The 16788-nt window shown below is 37.8% G+C and overlaps 1 protein-coding gene across 9 annotated transcripts in view; it reads left to right on the top strand.

The window, feature by feature from the left end:
• Positions 1 to 771: 771 nt before the first annotated feature.
• Positions 772 to 16788, top strand: part of ADGRG6 (adhesion G protein-coupled receptor G6) — a 136886-nt gene continuing 120869 nt past the window's right edge. For 3 of the 9 annotated variants that reach the window (XM_032274602.1, XM_032274600.1, XM_032274594.1), the window contains exons 1-2: positions 803 to 1184; positions 8598 to 8698. In XM_032274602.1, coding sequence (XP_032130493.1) covers positions 1183 to 1184; positions 8598 to 8698 — 103 coding nt within the window. In that variant the 5' untranslated portion in view covers positions 803 to 1182. Of the gene's footprint in view, positions 1185 to 1365; positions 1588 to 8597; positions 8699 to 16788 lie in introns of those variants that run through there. The other 6 variants (XM_032274593.1, XM_032274599.1, XM_032274597.1 and 3 more) reach the window with 5 other exon arrangements.

Below are 16788 nucleotides of genomic sequence, written 5' to 3'. Positions count from 1 at the left end.
AGTGTGAGCCCTTGCCTCTTCTCATTCCCAAGGAGGTGTGTCCAGATCCCTTTGCCAGGCAGCTACTTTATAGGCGCATTGGAGAGCAGGCAGCTGACTTTCCCCAACGAACAGCTGGATTTGTGTTGGCAAATCCGTCCCTCGCAATAAAATGTTATGTGACCATCTTCCCAGCCTCCTGTTCACATCCCTTCATTTTTTCGAGCAAGCGAACTAGTGAGAGAAGATAGAAAAGTGAAGTAAAAAAAAAGTGACAGAAAAGTGAAGCAAAGCAACGGCCAGGGAGTGTGGCAGGGGGCCCCGCGCGGGGACTCGGGTGGGCTGCCAGCGCGGGGGAGATGCCGCAGGAGCGCCTGCCTGCCCAGCTTCTCCTTTCTCTCGCCGGGGGTCTCCCGAGTTCAGCGCTCCTGGCGTTCTGGCGACCTCCGGGTCCGCCCCGTCCCCTCCCCGCCCGGGAGCCGAGCCCGGCCCTGCGCCCACTGCCCACCCCACGCCGACCCCCGCCGCCCTGTCCTCGCCGCTCGCTCCGAGAGCGTCTGTTCGTCCCGCGGGGCGACTTCTCCTTTTCCGCCCTGGGGCTGAGGATCCCGGGTGGGGCAGCCGCGCCTTCGGGACAGCCCCAGCCGCGAAGCGCCCAGACCCGTGCCGCTGGAGTCGGGCCTGACGCCGCCCGCAGCCGTGGCCGCCGCACCTGAGCCCCAGCCCCAGCCACGCCGCGGCGCCGGAAGCGCGGGCGGAGCGCACGGGCCGGGGAAGAGCAGCCCGCGCCCGCGAGGGGGACCCGAGTCCTCAGGGAGGCGGCCGAGTCCCGCTCACTCCAGCAGGGGCGAGGACCTGCGACGCGCACCCCTCCCCGCGCCCCTGCCCGGCCCGGCCACCCCAGCAGCAGCCCCGCGCACACCCGACTTCCTCGGCCTCTCGCCCTCGCCCTGCCAACTTCCCTGCGAGGCGGAACCTGCCGCCAGCCTGCCCGCTCGCAGGCCCTGCGCTGAACGCCCGCAGTTCACCTTGCGCCGTCGGGAAACCCCATGAACTCCCCAGAAACCGAGTGAAGGAGGGTGTCTTCGCGGCGCACGGCCGGGTGCCTGGGGGTCCCCCTCGGTGGAGCAGCGGTAGCAGAGCCGGGAAAGTAGTGGAGGATGATCCTGCGGCCAAAGGGGACCTCGGGGCAGTAATGTCAGCATGTAAGTCTCACCTTTAAGCTCTGAATTCCTTCACTCTTATCTGTGTTCACCCTCTGCCGCCCCCTCCCCGACCACCCCACCCGCAAGCGAAATGATTTTTTAAGGACTTCAACTGCACAGTGGGAATAAACTGGTTTGTCTTCAGTGTGCCCCTCGAGGCACTGAGGAGTAGGACTATTGCCAAGTGGTGTTGTGACATTTGCGTGTGGCTTTTTTTCCGCCAGCGAGGTAAACCTCACATTTGGGCGGTGTAAAGCCTAATAAAAAGGGCAGGGCTTCAAGAATGGGGAAAGCGTGTTTTCGATTCAAATTAAACAAGGAGTAACCGGCACGGCTCCTCCGTCCAGGGGCCTAGCCCTGCCAAGAAGGCGCTCTCCGGGATCAACACCTGGGGGCTTCGAAGGTACTGGTATGCCGAGAAAATGTTGACTTTACACGTTGTCACCATTGACTGTAGAAGTTATTCTTGGATCTTTGGGGTGTTTGAATTTTTTTTTTTTTTAAGGTGTGCAGAAAATGTTTTCAGTGTGCATTGTAGATTAAGAAGTAATTAAGGGTTATGCCACGTTACGTGACAGGATCCGAGGGGACTTATGGGGGCGGGGGAAATTAGGGCATTGAAACAGGGAAACCTAAAAGACTTTGCTTCCATGGAATTGTCATCCCAATGGTGAGGTGGCTCAGAGCGACCCCACGAAAGGGTCGCAAAGCACCTCCTGGCCTTCCAGAATGGAAAAAGGAAGATTGTACGTACTCAAAAGGGCCAAGTTTATTTTTGTAGCCAACTAAGAGGTTTCTTTTTCTTGTAATAGGTAATTTTGCTTCTGGTGTTTTACTTAATCTTGAGCAGACACCGTGACAGACATTTTATCCACTTCTACTAACTCACGTACAACAGTTTCTAGAACTTGAAACTTAACTCTTCTTTCCCCAACTCCTGGATCCTTATTTATTTTCACATGAATTTACTCTTTCAGTTCAGTACCTGGGGAAAGACATGTCCCCTGGGTCCTGTCTTCCCAAACTCTCCTAGACTTTCCATTCCCCACTTCCCCACTTCCTAACACACATTTTTAAAATAGGAGAAAGAAAGGTTAGTGCTCACAGGCTTAGCGCTCTCTAGCTCTGTTCCTGGTACTGTGAAATGTAATCAGAAATGAACCACTTATTTTTACTGAAACAGCATGTGAAATAACTCAGCACCTGGGAGTTTTAAAGTTTTGTTTATGCCAGTGGAATCGACAAGGTATAACGAGGAAAAATTTATTTTGGGATACAGCCAGCATTTTTGTATAAGACTTGTTCTCATACAGGCTACACATTTTGAAGGAATATGAGCTTGTTTTCAACTTCAGTTTTTCTTGAAAATATACTAGGGTTTTTAACAGCAGATATTTTTCCAGTTTCTTTTCAGCTTTCCTAAGCATTCAGATCTTATGAGAAAAAAAGCATATATACATAAAAGTATAAATACCTGTTTTTTAAATAAAAAATGTGAAACTTATCAACAGGTAATGTAAAATTTTCCTGATCATAAAACTAAGTTATATAGTCCATTTGAATTCTTTGTGATTAAAAATCATGTCATTTATAGGGTAAAAGCATGAATATGAAATCACATAGAAAATAGGACTTGGTACCTTCATTTGAGGTTCTTTATTGAGCTATTTTGACTGAAAATTTCCATTTTTTACCAGATGGTAAGTATATTTTTTTCCATTTTGCTGTTTACTATTCATATGGAGTGGTTTAGGATGGTCTGATTCTTTTTAGGTATTGGTTTGTTAGAATATAGGGAAATAATTATCAACCTTTCCAAGATTAATTTTCTTACTATCTTGCTGAAAAATGTTAAAACGGGGAACGTAAACTATGTTACCCTTTAAATTTTAGTAAAGTACAGAAACTAAGTGTATTTTCTGCCTCCTCCTTGTGGAGAAAGTGTATTTGTATATTGTTACACTCAAGTTCTGAAATTTTAGACTTGATGAATACATTTGGGAGTTGTAGTGACTGCATATTTTTCATACCCTAAGAAATTTCGTAGATTTAGCAAGACTTGCATTAATTGGTCTCAAGCTGCATGAAGCTACTGTTCCATTTATGGCTTATATAAATTACATGACATTGTGCTTTTTCAATATGAATGGTGAATGAGGCTATTGTCTCTTGGCTTATGGGAAATATTAGAAGCCTGTAGTTTTGTAGCCTAACTGGACACATTACTCTGATGTCTGGAAATAATGGTTTAAAAGAGAATTAGTTTGTATATTAAAAATAAACTAACGACTGCTTTTTAAAACCTGACCATTTTTCTAATGGCCCATGTATCTTACAGAGTTTACATTTCTGATGGGATGATTGGAAGTTTCTACAGTCTATTTAGAATTTAGACTAAATAGAAAAGACTTTATCCAATGTGTGTGGTATGCATGGGCAAAAACTGTATCTTTCCATTTTCATTTCTGTTTGGGTGAGATTATGATATTATCCACGTTGGGTGATGTAAAGATGCATACTAGTTGACTGGGGTGGTGCCATATAAAGGGTATACTGATCACAAAATGCGGCTACCTGAGTGTCATCTTACTTTCCTTTAAAAGCATTGCTTGAAATGGAATTATCTGAACTGCCTTAAAAAAAGCTTCAAGATTCTTTTATTTGAAACAGAACAAATATGACAGAAGTTTAGCATATTTAAAATAGGATTGGTTAAAAAAATCACAAATCGATGAAGAAAATATTTACCTTTGTAATAGAAAACCATACAAATGACTTGAGCATGACAATCCAAATAAAGGAAATTAGAATGAAATGCCACTTCTATCAAAGTGATAATGATGAAAGCAATAATACTCAGTAGTGATGAGAGGGCCATGGTATGAAAACAGTGATAATTTCAATGTAAATGTGTTTGTATTTAGAAATAATTTTAAATCTACTTGAAGTTTGCAAAAATAAAAATAATGCAAAGAACACACCTCTGTACCTTTTGCCCAGAATCACCTATTCTGAGTATTGGTCCCATTTGTTTTATCATTCCCGTTCCTCCGTGCCTAGCTCCCCACCAGCCCTTCCTGTACACACACACACACACACGCACGCACACAAATTTTATTCTGAACCATCTGACAACATGTTGTATGCATAAGGGCTTAAGAGTTTAATTTTTCAATTGAAATTTTAAAGTTATTTGTAAGTTCAAATATACTTGCCAAAAAAAAATACAGAGACCCAGTGTACCTTTGGCAGTGTGTAGCCTTTGGAAAACCTATAGTAAAATATTAAAACCGGTATACTGCTACTACTCTTTTTCAGATTTCCTTAGTTTCACATGTACTCACTCTTGTGTACATATGTGTGCAATTCTCAAGGCCGAGTTTTACTCTCACCTCTGGCACAAGGCAGCTACGCATGTTACTGTTCAAATAAGGTCTAAGATTTGTGCAGGGTTGAAGAATAAATCAGTGGAGGTACACCCAACTTAATAGAGGGACTTAAATTGAGTTAATAGAATAGCGCTTTTTAAAAAATACATTGCTTTGGCTCAGGAACATGATCTTTAACCAAAAAAAAAAAAAAATACGATTATAAGCAGACTTGAATAAACCAAATTACCATTCTTTTCACTCTGGAAAAATTAAGGTATTTTCTCTGCCACTCCCCAGTCCCCTTTATGAAAAGATTTGCCACAGAAACAGAGTTGGGATACAGGGAAAGAAGTTAATTCTGACAGTTGCTAGTATTGATTGCATTAGTATCATATTAATTTCTCCACTAATACCAAAATTTTGTCACTAATTTCTTTTTAAATTGTGACTTTTGGAGAAACCAGTAGGAGTAGAGAGATGGAAAATGGTAGGTTTTTAAGATGATTTTGGTCATCCATTTGGATAAAATAATGCCTACAAGGAATCACATGCACATTGAAAGCAATTCTGTAAAAGTGATAATGATTAAAGCAATAATAATAGTGAGGAGAGGGCCATGATGTGAAAACAATGATAATTTCAATGTAAATATGTATGTATTTAGAAATAATGTTAAATGTACCTGAAGTTTTCAAAAATAAAAATAATGCGAAGAACACACCTCTATGCCTTTTGCCCAGAATCATCTGTTCCGAGTATGGGCCCCATTTGTTTTATAGTTCCCATTCCTGAAACAGGACTCAAACAAATGGGACTATAACACATACTAACATTATCGAGTCCTCAAGCTTTACATTCTAAAAGCTTCCTGAAACAGGACTCAAGCAAATTGTATTTTGTGGCCTATGTAGATTGAAAAGGAGAACAAGTTTGCAGCAGAGGTAGTGTGGTTCTTGAAAAGTACGCTAGGTTGGAAGCCAGGTGACAAAAAGGATCTTTTGACATATGATCTTGGGCAAGTAGTTTAGTATCTTAGTTTTTTCACCTGTAAGATGATAGGGTGTTTATTTATTTATTTATTTGTTTGTTTTTGCATAATCTTTAGATTTCTTCCAGATATAGGAGTCCATGACTGTCTTTTACTTAAAAATGTTCCTGCTGTCTTCCATAGAACTTTGAGACCACAGTCAAAATGGTATAAGACTGAACTGTTTTTTGTGTTCTTTTTCCCCTCGTAGTTCCTATTTAGAACCTTAGTAACCCTGTTCAGGATTTTCCATTCTTGGGAGAAAGTTATTTAAATCTCAGGGATGTATCTTTGCTAAGTGATCCCCTGAGAAAACACATAGTACTTTCCTTCCTCTGTTCTATTCTTAATTTGTTTGTTTATCTTCTTCAGTAAACAGTAAAGTAGAGGAAAGTTGGTCTGTCCTATGGTTTCTTTGGTTAGAAGTGCTTGCCCTGTTGAGCTTCTTTTCTGTCTGAAGTGACAAAGTTTTGAGACATGGAATGCCTTAAGCCATGGTGGTCATTTGCAACTGACAGGATTGCCGGGAGCTTTGATAAGACAGCTTCAGGATTGAATATGGAATCCCTAAATGTTGAAATCTTTTATAGCAAAGAAGTTACTGGAGCGTATAAACAGTATTTTGTAGCCAAACTAATGAGCAGTAATCTATGAGTATTGTTTAGATATTACATGAATCTAAGAGAGGGGCAATATTCACATGTTGTTAAAAGGGAATTGTCATATGTCAAAAAGTGTAAGAAGCTGGGAATTTCTTGGGCTGATGCATTCTTCGATTAATATCCGTAATGGTGACAGCCAGGTTTGATTGGTCTGTCTCTTTATTTCCCTGGATCTGTGTTTCCTCTTCTGTGAAATGAGAAGTTTAGATTAGACTTCAGCTTTGGTCCTTCTGGCTGTAAAATTCTTTGAATATATAATTGTGCTTTTGTTTTAGAAGCATACTCATTCATCCAGCATCAGTAGGAAACAGGCCTATTCTTCCAAATAAGTGAACTTTCTATGGGACGGAAGTTTGTCACCTACGGTTTTAAAAGCCCCTACAGATTGCCCCGTACTGTTATTTCAAGTTCTTTTTGGTGGGTAATATCCTATTTACAGAAGAAAAGACTTTAAGTACTTGCCCTACAAACCACACAATTTATAGAGGCACCAGGAGTTAAGTTGGTGCCCTTCGAGAGTTCACATCCTTTATTATAATTATGACTTTCTTACTAAAACATACTTCTCATTAGCAGTACTTCTTTTAATCTCAAACATTTTGGATGAATGGATTCTAAAACATAACTTGAAAACAACAGATACTCTTCAAATCTTAACCTTTTCCTAGTTTTGAATATTCCTAGTTTAGAATTTCCATCAGGAATACTGCATGATTCTAGAACTTCTAGTTTGGTGAATATGAATACTAAAACGTGGCATGAGTTTCAGACACTACTTAATATTTCTGTATTCATAGCAGACATGAATAACCAGTTTCATTTTTGTCCCCAGGTGATCCCAGAAGTGACCATAAAGTCAATTGATTGGTGTTGGCATGTGAGATTAATCTTGTTTACTCTTGCTTGAGTCTTTTCCTTTGATTTCACTGTGGACAGAATAACACCACTTAAGTGAGAATGCCTGAAATGATAGTAATAAAAATAATAGCTAATATTTACTGAGTGCTTGCTGAGTGTCAGGAACTGTTCTTAAAAGGTATCATCTTGTTTAATCATCTCAGCAACACTATGGACTAGGTACATTGCTGTTCCTTATTTTACAGGTAAGAAATAGGAGGCACAAGAGGATCAAGCAATTTCCCAAGGGTTGCAGCATAGTTCATAAGTAGCAAACCAGATCTGTCTGATTCTAAGCTTGTTTTCATGGCTATAAGATGGAGATGGTCTCTTCAAGATTAAAAATTCAGTCTTGAGGCAAGTGCAGGAGTCCTTTGATGTCCAATTTTGCTCATTCGAGTGTTTCTCTGTCTGCTTTTCTGTTTAGTATTACACATTTTACCCAGGTAAGCAAACTTCAGGCTTTAGGGTAGATATTACTGTAACCCTAAAGTCTCTTATTAGCTGCTCCTCAATAAATGACTCTGTGACTACTCATAGGCAAAGTAAATCTCTCTTAGGGGATTTTCAGGTCTCCTGGAGATTTCTGACTGGTGCTTACTTCCTGCCTTACAACTCTTCTGCTTACCAGTCCATTTTTAGTCCCTTTCGGTGATTGACTTTTGTAATTTCTTCCTTTCTGCCTTTTTCGATGGTTCTGATTCAATGAAATGTATTATACCATTGTTTTGAGGCAATATAATAATGTTCCTTTCTAAATCATTATTAAAAATAATTTTCAGATTTAAATGAGTCCATCGTGCAGAAGGATTGTTGAGTTTTCAAAGCACCACCTCTCCATCTAATGTCATTTACTACTTTCTATAATACCTGGTGTTTACTAACCGTTTAAAAACATTGATAGCTATTTTACATATAAAGACTTTACCTTTTTTGGGAAGTTAATGCTTCAGTGTATCATGTTAGGGGATAGAACAGAGCTTGGGTAATTTGGTTTTATTTTAAATATTTCCATTTGTGAAGTGGCAGACATTAAGGAGAACATTTCCTTACAGTCTAAATTTCTGTAAGATTATAAGGAAGGTTGATATAAACATCCTTCTACCTAGATGAGCATGAATCTGGTGAGGCTTAAGGTAAAATTGCTTTATTCTTTAATACATTTTTTTGAATTGTCTATGTACACATCTTCATGCAGAAATCACCTATTATATGTATTTTGATAAGGAAAGTGCTACCACATGGCAAATAAAATGCATGGATTTGTTTTCTTTTGCTAATTAGATTGAAGGAAGTGATTAGGTCATCATCATCTTTTAAGTTCCTCCTGTATTTGGAAGCAAGGCTGAAAAAGGTTTATTTTCCAGTCTCTGTTGGAAACCTACCCTTTTACATTATTTGTCATAATGCTTTGCTGAATGTGGAATGTCCTGATTGCCATTTTCTTTCCTTGCAGGATGTTTCATTCAGATCGAATGTGGAGCTGCCATTGGAAATGGAAGCCCAATTCTCTTCTATTCTTATTTGCTTTATATATCATGTGTGTTCCTCGCTCAGGTAAGACTCTTTCTCTTCCAAACCTTGAATTTAATCATGATGACATTGTCTGCAGCATAAGCATGCTACTTATTTATGTTACTTTACTTTTACTTACTGCCTTTTTTTCCTGTTTCTATCCTTATAGGGCTTTTTTTTTTTTTCTGTTTATGGTTTATCCATCCTCTTTGAATTCTGTGTGAATGCTATTACTTTGATCATTGTTTTATTTTCTAATGAGTTTATTTCTTTAATCTTTGCTGTCTTTTATTTATTTACCTAGCCCATATTGAATGATGAGATAACTACATAAATGGCATTTAAAAAATGCTAGCTGTTTCTTCTGCTGTTGAAAAAATTTATAGCACTTAACCTCTCTTTTCAAGTTTTTATATAGTTATTTATGGAAAGTATAAACTTTACTAGTTTTATTCAACCTCATTTTATTAGCATGTTGTAATATGAATTAGGAATTGGAAATTAAGTTTTTAGATTATGCATTTAATTTACTTGATATGAAAAAGTTAATTTTAATTACAGCATTTTTGGGATTAAAATATCCATTTTTTATAATTACATTTTTTCTTGAACTTTGAAATAAGATCTTGACTGTTGAGAAAAGTAAATTTTCTGTAAACAGCAAATTATATGAATAAGCTAGTTAGAGGCTGAGGAGTGTGAATGATGTTTAAAAGTAAACTGTTTCTTCATTGTCTGATTTTGTCACTGAACTGAGCAAATTTATTTTTCTTAAGACCGTTCAATTTAACTCTTTGTTTTCTCCTGGTGTATTTACTAAACTTATTATGTTTTCCTTTAGAATAAAGCTAAAATGTCAATTAAGAAAATCATAATTCTTGAACTCTTTCGTATTTATTACTTGGAATTTAATCAAGATTTATTAATTTCATATTTATAGTATATCTATATTATCATAAATAATGCATTTTAAAAATCATGGAAATAGATTATCTGCTAAAATTGCTTATTCATGGATCAAGAAATTAAACTTGTATTGAGATGTGAAAACTTCTTTTCCAAGCCTCCAAGTGTTTTAAGAGATTCAATTACTTACTTGGAAAATCCCTTGTACTTATTTAATGGCTTCAAAACAGAACAGATCTTTGAGTGAATTTTATGTATTTGTCAGAATTTTATTGTAAAGCCATTTTTCTTATTATTTTCATTATTAGAAAGAGGAAACACACTTGTAAACAGATTGAAAAATTAGAGATATATTAGATTGTATGTTGTACAGTGTTGAACGACTTCCAAAAGTGATTCCCTAGGAACCAATTACATGATAGGAGATAAATTATGAGATTAACATGATTAGTTGAAGTCTGTTCACTTTCATTTTTGTTACGTCATGCATTTGTATATTTTTAAGCCTTCTTGATACTACAGCACCTCCAATTTGGCCCTTTAGATGTCAACATTTTAGTTAATATATGCACATTCTTGAATTTTCATTATTTGAATAAATGAAGCACATGTTTTTAGGCTACAGAAGAGGAATCAACTTGTCTGGGATCAGGCTGAGGCAAGAGAAACACCTGGGGTATAACATTTAAGGAGGCACTCATTCTCAATCACCTGAATCAAAGTACTTACACGTGTTAGGTTATTCCCTCACACAAGATTTTCTTATTTATTTGTCATTTATGTTATTATCCATCTATTTTTGTGTATCAGATAAAGTTTTGTGACAGATAGTTTTCTGTGTTCACTTTTGAGACCAGAACATTTTGTATGCATAGCTTTGTCATTCTAATAAGGACTCACTTAAAATGCCACCACCTCACAGCTAAATGTCTGAATTCACACACACTCTTTAGAGGTTATTATTGGCATTTTAATATAAAATTTTTGTCTCATAAGATGATTCAGCATGGGGTTCCTTAAAATGAACTCTCAAGCCATTTAAAATGATGCATATTACAACTGTAGATCTATCTGATATTTAAAATCTTTTTTTTGCATAAACCAAAGTTTATGAAGACTATTTTTTTGAAGACTGCTATGTTTTTGAAGACTATTTAGTGCTTAACTGATATTATATCTCTGTTTACACATTTGTTGACCAATTTTTGCTTCTCCGGATAACTTCTAGATGATCTCATGTACAGTGGCTTTAAATGACATCTTGATGCCAGTGTCCCCTAAATCTGTATCATCCATCCTGGCCTCTTCCTGGTCCCCAGAGTCACCTCTTGAGTTACTGATCTTCATCTACCCTTGGATTTGGCCTTAAACTTCAAATGTGCAAAGAGGGCTTCTAGTTCCTATCTCCTATCCCCAAATCTACTTCTCTATTAATCTTTAAAGTTCATCCTTCTATCTTCCTATTCTCTCCCACTCTATTTTGTAGACACATTGCCTCTCTTTCCCTGACTATGCCTTCCTAGTCTCCTCTTTTCCCTCACCTGGTACTTTTTGGCACTCATACCTCAGTTTAGTTATTACCACCTCAAATAATCCTTCCATATCTCTCAATTCCAAGGAGCTCCACTGAATTATATCATATTCATAGTGATAATCTGCATAGATTTTGGTGGTTGTCTTGTTTGTCAGTGTTTTGTTAATTTGACTGTGATAGGTTGGAAGATTAGCAGACCTCTTTTGGTTGTTATGGTTGACACTTAGTTCAGATAATTAAAATTATAATTTGATTCCAATAACATCCGTAGTTTGATTCATATAATAGAATTGCAGTATTAAGTTTGCTAGTAGGTAAGTTAACATTTGCATTTTCATGGGACACTTAAAAAACAAATATGTGAGTTTTGTGCCCTTCCAGATTTTCAAAAGTAGTGTGGAAAATTAACTCATTGTGTCTTGACAAGTGATGACTATAACTTTTAATAAGAACTACACTAAAATAACAATTTTGAATATTTACACTCATGCCATAGAAGTATGCCTTAAAACAATAAAATGTGATTTTTTTAACCCACTATCTTGACACGATTTAGAAAAGTTGACATCCAGAATAATCAATATTTTTGGGAAAAGAGTGTATACTGACACTGTTGACTCTATCTTTTGGTAGAGTAATTAGGTAGCACATAAAAAATTAAGAATATGAACATTGGTATATCACTATCACGTGTAGGCATATACCCTATAAAATAAAAAACACAGATATGTACAGAAATCAGTATCACTATGTGAACTAGCATTTCAGTAGCAAACAACTGGAAAAGACAAATTGTTCACCAAAAGGGGGATGGTTATATGTATTATTTTACATTTGTTTCATGAAATACTGTCCAGTGCTTCAAAATAATGTGGTCAAATTATCTTTTGTCTTGGAAAGCTCTTCATGATGATAATGTTAAATAACAAAGCAAATTATAACCAGGCACTGTGGTTCATACCTGTAATCCCAGCATTTAGTGGAGCAGAGGTAGGCAGATAGCTTGAGCCCGTAAGTTTATATTGTAGAGAAATATAAGATTATCTAGATTTATAATAGCTTGTATTACAAACCTGGATGTATTATTTATCTATATTTGTTTAAGACTATGTAAACATGTTAATAAAACATGGAATGATACTCGTCAGACTTCTAAAATGGGTTATCTCAGACGCATAGTTTGGAGAAACAGGAGGGATGATGATGGAACTTCATACACCTCTGAATTTTTTGCCTTGTTACAGCAATCAGGTATTACTTTAGTAATCTGAAAAAAAGAAAAAACTGCTGAATTTCTTTTTTTGAAAAAGCCACTTAGGCTAGACACAGTGACTCATGCCTGAAATTCAAGCACTTTGGGAGGCTGAGGTAAATGGATCACATGGGGTCGGGAGTTTGAGACCAACCTGATCAACATGGCGAAACCCCATCTCTACTAAAAATCCAAGAAATTGGCCAGGTGTGGTGGTGCATGCCTGTAGTCACAGCTACTGGGAAAGCTGAGGCAGGAAAAACACTTGAATCCAGGAGGCGGAGGTTGCACTGAGCTGTTGCACTCCAGCCTGGGCAACAAGAGCAAAACTCCACCTCAAAAAAAAAAAAAAAAAAAAAGAAACCACATAAAAAATGACCAGAGAGGTGCAGAAGTGTATGAATATTTAAATTTTGTTAGTTACTTAACTGTCACTGTGGCTCTTTCTTCACTTAATAGGAATTTCTTAAAGGAGTTTCAGATAATAACTTCTTTTTTGTGGCCTAACACCCTATGACTGGGAAGATGAATGATGATATCTTGAGCAGACAGAGGGTTATGGATTCAAGTAGAGTGGGAAACAGCCCAGAGCCAATACATTTCTAAGCAACCAGAAGCCTGTTTCCACACAGATTGTCTTAGTCATGAGCAGTGAGGGAGGAGCCTCCCTTCTCTCCTGAAAATCAATGATATCAGCAGATTGTTTCAAAGCATAGTGTTACTCTGATATTATGAGACATCAACAGCTGCAAGGGAAAATGTTTCTGAAAGTACAATCTAGCCTGAATTGTATACATTCTAGCTCAGGGCAGAGCATAGTTCTGGAAGGCAAGTGATTGTGTAGAAAGAATCTTTTGCTTTTTTGTTTATGTGTTAATTTTTTTATGGTAATAAAATAAGCAATTGTCTAGTTTCAGTTACATTGCAGTCTGTATTTAAGAGTTAAATGCAAGTTTGGCGAAAAGGCTTTCAAATGTCTAGAAAAATAATCCTTTTATGAATGTGCCTGGTTTTTTTAAAAAATTAATGTGTACTGAAAATTACTAAATGTATCTTAATGGTCAAAAATAAGACCCTGACTGTACAGACTATTTTGCATATAATGTTAAATGTGTGTATGTGTGTTTCACTCAGAATCAAAGTACTCCAAATTACTGTCTGAAGCTTACAGCTAAAAGGCTGTTTTTCCATTTCAGACCTCAGATTAGAAAGCATCAGTGTGAATGAATAAATAAAGCCTGGAAAGTTTTATACAGATATGTCCTTGAGGCAACTTTCTAGATAATTTCCTTCATGCACCTTCGGATGGTCTGAATTAGATATTATTAAATATGAAATCATACATGAGGGATCATAAAGCCAATTACATAAAAGTAGAATGGGAATGACCTACCTTGTCACCAAAGTGACAGTCTCAAGTGATCCAGCAGTGTGATGGGACCACTAATGAAACTGACACCGCTTAAATGATACTAGGAGGGGAGATGTCAACAATCCTACTTTTCATTGGTCAGACCATGGTTGTCTCCAGGCATGGTTGACATAATTTAGAGAGAGTTGGTGAACAGAGAATATTTAGATCAGGCAGTCCAGCATACTGCTGAGTCTCAAGCTATCTGAGGAATTTTTGGAGCAGTCTCTGTTTAAACTGAGTGAGTGAAACCTCTTTGGAGGTGAGCTGTGACTGTGGACTCCTTTGCTTTGTGTCAGACACAATATTCTTTTGTGTATCTTTTTTTTTTTTTTTTTTTTTTTGAGATGGAGTATCACTCTGTTACCCAGGCTGAAGTCAGTGGCGTGATCTCAGCTCATTGCAACCTCTGCCTCCTAGGTTCAGGCAGTTCTCCTGCCTCAGCCTCACGAGTAGCTGGGACTACAGGCACGTGCCACCATGCCCAGCTAATTTTTGTAGTTTTAGTAGAGGTGGGGTTTCACCATATTGGCCGGGCTGGTCTTGGAACTCCTGACCTTGTGGTCCACCGGCCTCAGCCTCCCAAAGTGCTGGGATTACAGGTGTGAGCCACTGCGTCCAGCCCAATTTGCTTGTGTTTTAAGAACAAATTTTGTTACATTAAAAATGGATGTAGAGAAATGGCACATTTACTTTAATAAAGTCAGTAGGAATAAGATACTACCCTTTAGATAGCTAGAGAGTGGTCATTTGGAAGTGATAACAGACTTCCAAGTATCCCAGAGAGCAGAGCTAGGACCAGTAGATTAATGTTATAAGAACCAAATGACCTTCTTAATAATTAATTGTCCAAAGATAAACCCAGCTGTTTTTCAGATTCCCCCATCACTAGTAATTGGATCATGAAGCAATCTCAGTATTGAGCAATTTGTATCAGAAACCTTGAAGACCTTCTCAGCCCACAGTCCAATCATGGAGTGTGTGTGCGTTGGGTGGTCTGTTTTGTTTTGTGAACATAGTTTTAATTGTTTTACCTGCAAAGTTTTTTCTGTGTGTTTCCAATTTTAGCAGCTATTTTTAATAATGAACTACAACTATAGGTTGGGCAGATAACTTTCTTGGACAAGATAAACCTGGGGAGCTCTAGACTTTAATAGGGCCATATCAACTCTGAGACTTTGGCACACACAAAATTGTCTACCACCTTTAAATTCTTTTTAATTCTCTAAGGAGTTTTCTTTTTATTTTTAGCAGGTAGAATATGCGCTCTTTGGCACTGTTCTTACTAAAGTTGCAATATCATAGTATTCAGTAAGTAAGAAGATGGAAATAAAAAGAATGGAGGAGAACCAAAGACAAACCCAAATGTGTTCCAGATATAACGAGCAAATAGACTTTATAGGGAGGGGCAGCATGGGAAGGAAATTTTTGAGGTTAGATGAGAAAAATGTATTAATCCCACAATGAACATCAAGTCACATAAATGTCCTTTCCCCTCCATTGAACTAAGATGATTAAACACCTAAAAAGAAAGCAAAGTTCCTTTGGGAGGCTGAGGTGGGCAAATCACGAGGTCAGGAGTTCGAAACCAGCCTGGCCAAAATGGCAAAACCTCAACTCTACTAAAAATACAAAAATTAGCCAGATGTGGTGATATGTTCCTGTAATCCCAGCTACTTGGGAGGCTGAGGCAGGAGAATCACTCAAACCTGGGAGGCGGAGTTTGCAGTGAACCAAGATCATGCCATTGCACTCCAGCCTGGGCAACTCTGTCTCAAAAAAAAAAAAAAAAAAAACAGAAAGGTTTTTTTTGGCAGCACATGGATGGTGGCTATCACCATTTCAAGTTAACCTTCTTAACATCTCCTAAGAAAAACTCTCATAGAGGAATAAAATATCCCAGTGGGGAATATGTGGCCACCACATTTCTTTATATATATATATATATAATTGTACTTTAGGTTCTGGGATACATGTGTAGATCATGCAGGATTGTTGCATAGGTACATACATGGCAGTGTAGTTTGCTGCCTCCATCTGCTCGTCACCTATATTTGGCATTTCTCCCCATGTTATCCCTCCCCAACCTCCGTACCCCACACTGTCCCTCCCCTAATCCCCCATATTTCTATGGTTAAGGCTAATTATCTTGATATCTCAAAAAAAATCATTAAAAATGTTTGTGATCTTTTGAATGAGATTTTTCTCAGGAAAGTGGTTTGAATTATTAGGTATTTCATGTCAACGTGTCTTGGTTTTTAGTCATTCCTAAACTAACTTCATCTTAAACTCGTGGTTTAGAAATGGTATGCTTTTGTAATAAATTACATAATTTTCTATAATAAATTAAATGTTAAAAGATGCCTTCCTCTACTACATTCTTCTCCGTTTGGTGCTGGTAGTTTAGATAAAAGAGAAAAAATGTACTAGAGTTCAGAAGATGGATTGTGTCAACCCATTTAAAAATCAGGATCTTTCTTCTAGTAACGGCAGAATTATACTAGTCACTATTACTGGTTTGGGCAAAACTACAAGAATGAGAAAATGCTCATAATTTTGCAAACAGAAGGATCTTTTTAGAACATTCCTTACCTGGCCAAAACTTGATTAAATAGTATTATTGAAGTAAAATACAGATCTAGAGAAAAAAAAATACTCTGGCAGTGTTAATCACTGCTTTTATACACATTCATAGTTCCTTTCTTCTGTCCTTCATTTATTTGTTTTTTGCCTTAAATACATGTCCAGAAATACGGAATTTTGTATAATTGATACTGGCCCCTATGAATATAAGGAATGGTTTAGGCTTTATTGAATAGAGTTTTAAGGCAGAGTTTCTGATCACAGTGATTTCAGTGGCTGCTATGAAGGGGAAAAGCTAGACTTTTAGAGATAATTTGCGTGTGTGTGTGTGTGTGTGTGTGTGTGTGTGTGTGTGTGTTTAGAGAAAATGAGCTCCAAGTATGCACTGAGGTTGTGAAAATGTAGCCTCTCACCTTTTTCAGAATTCTTCTAATCAGATTGTGTGT

The sequence above is a fragment of the Sapajus apella genome, unplaced genomic scaffold (genome assembly GCF_009761245.1).
Source record: "Sapajus apella isolate SASKATOON/1434 unplaced genomic scaffold, GSC_monkey_1.0 scaffold6, whole genome shotgun sequence".
In the NCBI taxonomy this organism is placed as follows: Eukaryota; Metazoa; Chordata; class Mammalia; order Primates; family Cebidae; genus Sapajus; species Sapajus apella.
Note: the sequence above shows the minus strand (reverse complement) of the source record. Positions and strands in the feature narration are given on the sequence as shown.